This window comes from Babylonia areolata, chromosome 10 (genome assembly GCF_041734735.1).
Source record: "Babylonia areolata isolate BAREFJ2019XMU chromosome 10, ASM4173473v1, whole genome shotgun sequence".
Lineage (NCBI taxonomy): Eukaryota > Metazoa > Mollusca > Gastropoda > Neogastropoda > Buccinidae > Babylonia > Babylonia areolata.
In genome coordinates this window covers 19533905-19540967 of record NC_134885.1, presented here as the reverse complement: position 1 = coordinate 19540967, position 7063 = coordinate 19533905, and the positions used below count along the sequence as shown (strand labels likewise).

Here is a 7063-nt window from a genome sequence, read left to right as displayed (position 1 = left end):
TGTGTGGACTGTTTTGGTGTCTTATGCACCTGGACACTGTTGCTCAGCCTTGACAGTGTGTGTGGTTGATCACAACAGTCACAAGAAAGACAGATTGAGAACCTGGTTGATATTGTAGCACCTACATGGTGGAATGACAGTCCCAATTTTTTTTATTAATGCATTTTATGGAATTTTTCTGTTAGATTGACTCATTATTTGAACATGTGAGTATCAAAAACAAAATCTTGGTTCATTTTCCTTTCATTTGATATATACTTTTATGCACTTATCTTCAGTACTTTTTGAAATATAAGCAAATTAAAATCATTGGCGTGTTTTTCTTGTTTTTCTGAAAATTTTCTCAGCATACGCCATAGCAAAACGTACTAGCAGTGAAGGGGTTAATAAAGCCTCTTTGACTAATTCATTGATCTAAGAGGAGTGTGTTGCGTTCATTGTTAATTTCATTCATTTGCATATATCGTCTGCATATTGTACCTTTTCAACATTATTTGACAAAGATTATGAAAGATCATGAAAGATCGTTCCAAGATGTTGAAAAGTATTGGTGCAGTTACTGATCCTTGATGGATTCCCATGTCAAGTGATCTGGAGTTAAAGTTTTTCTAAACTTTGTTCAGATTACTCGATTGCTTAAAAAAGCTTTGAAATAATTAAATATACAAACTGATAAACCAATGGATTTTATTTTATGGAGTAATTTTGAATGCCATGCTTGGTAATACACCTTTTTTAATGTCAAATGAAGTGGCTGGCACATTTTTACTACCTGCATATTGATGTTTGATCTGGTTTGTGATTTTAACTGAATGGTCAACTGGAGTGTGTGTGCGTCTGTGTGTATAAAGGAATTTTCTTTAATGTCCGGTCAAACATATCGGTGATTGAAGACATTTTGTTGAAGTATTTATGAATACATTTGAGTATTATCGGTTAGAAGGGATGGGGGATGTGAATGAATGGAGGATTGGGGGAAACTGGGCAAATGAGGGTGAAATCTGAAAAAAATCTAAATACAGTTACAGGAAATCAACAAAAGGATTTCGTAAAAGAGAAGTCATTAAACTGACAAGCGAAACAACTGATAATGAGTGCAAAAAGTCAAAAACATCAACGTTCTCAGTCACTTGTGAAGACACACTTTCGTGTATATAAGGCTTCATCAAGCTACAGTTAAAAATTATATGCTTAATTTTCAGGTTACTAAAGCATGTGCACTTGACATTAGAACAATACTTGGTCCGTAATGAATTTGATAATAGTCTGAGAGCTAAACTCAGAATTGGTCTGCGAATCGGTCTGAGAGAGTCAACTGACGAGGTTTTAGACTTGAATTCAAGCACCTATAAAAATCTCTTTCTAGTATATTGCTTATTTCCTTGTTTGACAATGGGCAATATACTTTCATACTATCTGTATGATTCTTTGCTCCCTGTCATGTCTGCTTGGCCGTTATAAAGGAATCCAGTGTGGGATGGTATCAAACAAAAATCAACATTTGTACCCTTCACAAATAGGGAGTGCAATAAATACCTAATTTCAAACAATAAATCTTCTCTTTGATTATTCTCAAAAAGGAGCAAACTTTTTTAAACAGATTGAGAATTAACACAAAATAGAATATTACTTACCATCATTAGTATTTTAACAAGATGATTTAAAGTCACAAGGATGGCCACCAATTCAGCTGTAAAAATTGAATGTCCCTTACATAAGTAATATGATTTTTCTGTTTTTAGGCCAGGAATAACAAAAGCAGATCTTGCACTGCTATCATCCAGAACCGAGCCATCAGTGTAAACTTTTAAATGATAATCAAAATTTTCTTCTAATTCAATTATGACAGATGCGTGCTATTATATCTGGAGATTCTCCTTTTGTTGTGTCAGAAGCACATATGTTGACGTTTGCTTTTGTTACCTCCCAGGGAGGACAGGTGGCACCAGAACACGAGGTGCCATATCATGCAAATCAGTGTCTGAAGAATTTTAAATATCTGATACATACGTTCGAATGGTTTGTAGATGTGATGAATTATTTTGTGCATTTTTTGGAAAATCAATATCAGACCTAATATTTAATTCCTCAAAATCCTCCACTGCTGTACATCTCACAATGTATTTAGCAGAACTTAATTTTCTGACTTAATCTAGTGGTAGAAGCTTATAGGCTTCTGAGGTCTTAGTATGTACAGGTACCCCTAAAGCCAGTTTCACAGCTTTACTGTCAATTATTCGCAGCTTCTTTAGAAACGTCGGCGGAGCAGAAAAGAAGATTTCTTGACCGTAGGTCAATCTTGATCTTACGAGAGATGTCGCTAAATGTAAAAGAATTTTGGAGTCTTGTCCCCAAGGAGAGTGACTTACAATTTTTAAGAAATTTAAACTTTTAACTGCTTTAGTCACTATTGAATCAGTGTGTTTCTTCCAGTTTAGTTTTGAAGTAAATAGGATCCCAAGAGATTTTATTTCCGACTAGAAAAATATTTCACGTCCTCCCCACCAAAAATCGTGGTAGTTTGTTGGGATTATAACCATTGTTAAAGAGGATCAAATGCGTTTTTTATTAGAGTGCATATTGCACTCAGTCTATTGAGTTCACCCTGAAAATGTTTCTTTACATAATTGATGTAATGTAGGCTTGTCCTTTTCCTCAAGGATGTCTGAATCCATATAACAATATCATCAGCATATTGAGCCAGCCTGGTAGGTGATGAAAAACGTGTGTTAATCATAAAGCATAATGTTGAACAACAATGGAGAAATAATGGGACCCTGCGGGATTCCCATATTTATAGGCCTAGAGGTTGATAAACTTACTCCCACTTTTGCTACTATATATCTCCCACTTGAAAAGGATTTAACATAGTCATAAACATGACCCGACAGACCAGTTTGTTTTTGCTTAGATAACAGTCTGCTATGCCATACTCGGTCATAAGCTTTAGTAAGATCGAAGAAGGACGCAAGGATACTTTTTCGCTTAGAAAACTGTTTTTTAATTTGGGTAGTGAGACGGGTCAAATGATCAGTTGTAGATCTTCCTTTCCGGAATCCAGTTTGAGCTGACGGAATTATGTTATTTTTGTCACAGTGATATACCATTCTAATATTTACAATTTTCTCCATGACTTTCCCAACATGGGAAGTAACCGAAATAGGTCTATAGCTCGAAGCTTCTGTTCGAGGTTTACTCTGTTTTAATACAGGAGTTACAATGGAAGTTTTCCATACCTCAGGGATTTGTCCATATTCCCAGCACTTTTGAAATAATGTATGTAATATAATTATCCAGTTTTCTGGCAAATGGTTTAACATGGTGTACGAACCTACATCCTTACCAACTGACACATTTTTGCCACTCAACAAATGAATAGCGTTCTTTGCTTCCTGTAAAGTTATTGCCGAGTTGATTGTATTATCGTTTTGTGGGGTAGGATCTCTATATTTGTCATTGATCTCTTCTTCCTCTCTTAATGTCTTTCATTTATTTGACAAACTATCCACACTACCTGTTTTAGAATACATACAATCAAATTCTTCAGCCTTCTCTTGAGGGACAGAAACTCTTTATCTTTCGTTTTAATAGGATAGTCTTGCAGAACAGTGCCTGATTTCATTTCTTTCATTTTGGCCTACACGTTTTCCATATCCTTATGGTCAGATACTTCATTCAAACAGAACTATGACCATTATTATGACTGTATTCGCCTTGATTTTTGTGAAACATTTCTTTATGAGCGCCTTCTTTTACATGTTTATCAGGTACTTTTCTGAGTCTTAGCCACGTTAGGTATGCTTTGTCGTAAGATAGTTTTGAATTGTTTCCCAGTTCGCGTATTTATAATTTGGGGATTTCATCTTCTCCGCTGTATTTAGATATGGTACAATCCTTAAACGACAGTGTGATTGGCACGTGATCACTGCCTAGTGGATCATCCCCAGTTTCTCACTGTACTGTTACAGCTAGAAATGGTGATATGAAGGTTAGGTAAAGTGCTGATGATCTATGATGTGTGTGTGTCTGATTTCATGCATGCCATGTGTGTATCAAATGTGATGCAATATAGAACAAAATACGGATGTGTACAAAACGTTTTCTGCACTGCTGTAACATAGTTTATTTGTTTTATTAACAAGCAAAAGACTGGAGCTACACACAGTGCATTTCCTGAATCAGTCTCACACTGCATGATATTTCCCCTGCACAGAAAATATTCTGGATGACTTTAACATTAAACTATTCAGGTGCCTTTATCGAATATGTCGTAGAACAATGAATAGGGCAGTCAACAAGGAAACATATTCTGACATCTCTTCATAACAGAAAATGACCCACTTAGCTTTAACACTGAGCAGAGCAGAACATTTCCCACCCGCCTTCACTTTTCTTGGTGGTATGTCGACAGAGAGCGGGAGACTCGACCTGTTCAAAATGATGTACCCTACATCGCTGTCTCACGACTCTCTGGCTTTGGTGGGGTGCACGGCGTTAGTTGTTGGATCCCAGGCCCCTGCTCTTGAAATGCAGGCACGTCTGGCAGCTCGGGTGTTGGCCGGCAGGCATCGGCTCCCTGACAGAAAAGTCAGACAGCAGGATGTTGATCGCACAAACCTACAGGTCCTCCAAATACGTGGCTACTACAAGTACATTGTATGTATTGTTTTTCTTCTTTCTATGAATAGTTGAAATTAAATGAGGATAAAACTGAAATCATGATTATCACCCCACAAAGACCTTGCCGCTCAATCTCTCTTCCTTCCCCAGTCTCCTGTGGCACCGACATTCCTCTTTCCTCTTCCGTCCGCAATCTTGGTGTTATACTCGATAAGTCTCTTTCCTATCAGCAGCATGTTGCAAATATGATTATGCAAATTGTGTTACTTTGAAATTAGCAGGATTGCATCCATTCGTCATCTCCTGACTGAAGATGCAACTAAAACCTCTCCTCTGTGTCTTTTTGCTGTCCCGCCTGGCCTAGTGTAATTCCCTGCTTGTCGCTTCACCCAGCTACCTCATTGCTATGCTTCACAGAGTCCAAAACCATGCTGCTCGTTTTGTCTTTCATTCCTCTAAGTTAGATCACGTCTCGACTCTCCTTAATGCCCTACACTGGCTCCCAGTACAAGAAAGAATTATCTACAAAGTCGTCTCTCTTTGTTTCAAGTCCACAGAGGTTACTATTTCACAGTATCTTTCTGATCTCATTTATCTTTACATGCCCTCGCGCCAACTCCGCTCTTCTTCTGACACCAGCCTGCTTAGGATCCCCCTTGTTTGAACCAAAACGTATGGCCAACGTAGTTGGGGTTTTTTTGTTGTTTTTTTTTTTATACCAAGCCCCCATTCTTTGGAATCAACTTCCTCTGCCTCTCCGTCACTCATCTTCGCTGCAAGCTTTCAAATCCAGTCTGAAGACCCACCTTTTCCCCTCCTGATTAATTCTCAGCAACTCATCCCTTTCCAGTATGAATTAAAATGACCATTAGTGATCGTGAGTGAGTGTGTTGAGAGTTTGAGAAATGTGTTGGTTGTATTTTGGATTGTGTACTGTTTATGATCGTGTGCTTTGACTTGTGGCGTATTGTTTGTTATCTTGTGTTCAGTTTTTCTTTTTTGATATTTACGTGTGTGTTCTATTTGTACACGCCTAGGGCTTATTTTCAAGAGTAGGCGTAAATGCTCATAATAAATGATTATAATAATAATAGTTTATGATGTGCATTCACGAAGCTTGCTGTGGATTTAACCATGATGTATCAGTGGAACAGTCACACCACAAAAGGAAAAATATGCAATTTACTTCACTCTTCATATCAGAAAATGTACACCAAACTAATAGTTCATACTGAAACACATTATTAGCAGAGTGACCATTAACACTCTTTGGATGGGACTTGCCCTTAGTGTTTTACTGACTCACACTGGTTCATTCCAGGGCAAGCTTGAAAGAGTGAGACCAGAACAGCTGTTAAGAGCTGTTGGTTTTTTTTTGCCCATATGTCTTTCTTTCATATAGAGTTTCACCAAATTTTTCTGATATGTATGCATTCTTGATTAATTTGTCCATACCGCCTAAAACTATCAGACTAATGAATGCTCACCTCACTTCTTCCAGTTGTTCTGCACCCCCTATTGTGACGAATTAGCTGCTGACATTGGTGTGGCGCCTGACTGGTGGCGCTTTCTGCTTCGAGGCGATGTGAAGATGGCCCTGGCTGTGTTGTTCGGGCCCGCCTATCCCTTTCACTACCGTCTGCTGGGGCCTCACGCCTGGCCAGGAGCTCGGGAAGCCACGGAAAAGGCGTACAGAGAAACCGTGTATTCCATCCAGCATCGCACAGTGGGAGATGGGAGGGAAGGGAGGGCAGGCAGTGCCTGGGGATACAGCTGTCTGGTGGCTTTGGTGCCTGTCATTCCGGTTTTTGTTTTCTACTTTTGGGGTAGAATGTGAAGCAGGGGGCTGCGTGTGTTGAGATTCCTGACTGGCATCACACAGATATGCACAAGCACAGCCACAGACGTACACTCGCACGTTCATGCAGACATTTGAACACACAGATGCGGAACACGTTTTGGGAATTCTATGAAAAAAAAATCATCTTTTGCTTTCTGTTTTTTCCTTCCTTCACTGTAGTCTGCTTTTGCTTTTTTCTGCCTTTCATTCCATACCCGTTTCTATTTTCCCAGTAACCCTCGATTTTTTTTATCCTCTATTCCACAGACTATGATATATTACATGTGCTGTTTTGCTCTGGTGATCAGGCAGTGATAATGTAAACACTGGGGAGGGAACTAGTTGTCTATTCGGCAGTGTCATTTGCCTAAATGGCCTTTTAAATGTATTTTTGTGTGGTTTTGAATTTTTTAATCTTTTTTTTGTGATTTGTTGTTGTTGGTTGTTGGTTTTTTGTTGTGTTTTTTTTTTTAATCTTGGGATGATAAATTGAGCAGAAGGACTGGCGTCCACAACATAGCCTTATCTTATTTGCTGGAAGAGATTAGTGGTTAATGCCAAGGGGATGCCGGGGATCTTCGAGTAGGATATAAAAACATCCCG

The 7063-nt window shown here is 38.6% G+C and overlaps 1 protein-coding gene across 1 annotated transcript; it reads left to right on the top strand.

Annotated features, from left to right (window-relative positions):
• Nucleotides 1–4505: 4505 nt before the first annotated feature.
• On the top strand, nucleotides 4506–6544 carry LOC143286482 (dimethylaniline monooxygenase [N-oxide-forming] 2-like). Its single transcript, XM_076594059.1, has 2 exons — nucleotides 4506–4656; nucleotides 6122–6544. Exons 1-2 carry the CDS (start codon nucleotides 4528–4530, stop codon nucleotides 6455–6457), a joined length of 465 nt encoding a protein of 154 aa, XP_076450174.1. The 5' UTR covers nucleotides 4506–4527; the 3' UTR covers nucleotides 6458–6544.
• The last annotated feature ends 519 nt before the right edge of the window (nucleotides 6545–7063 follow it).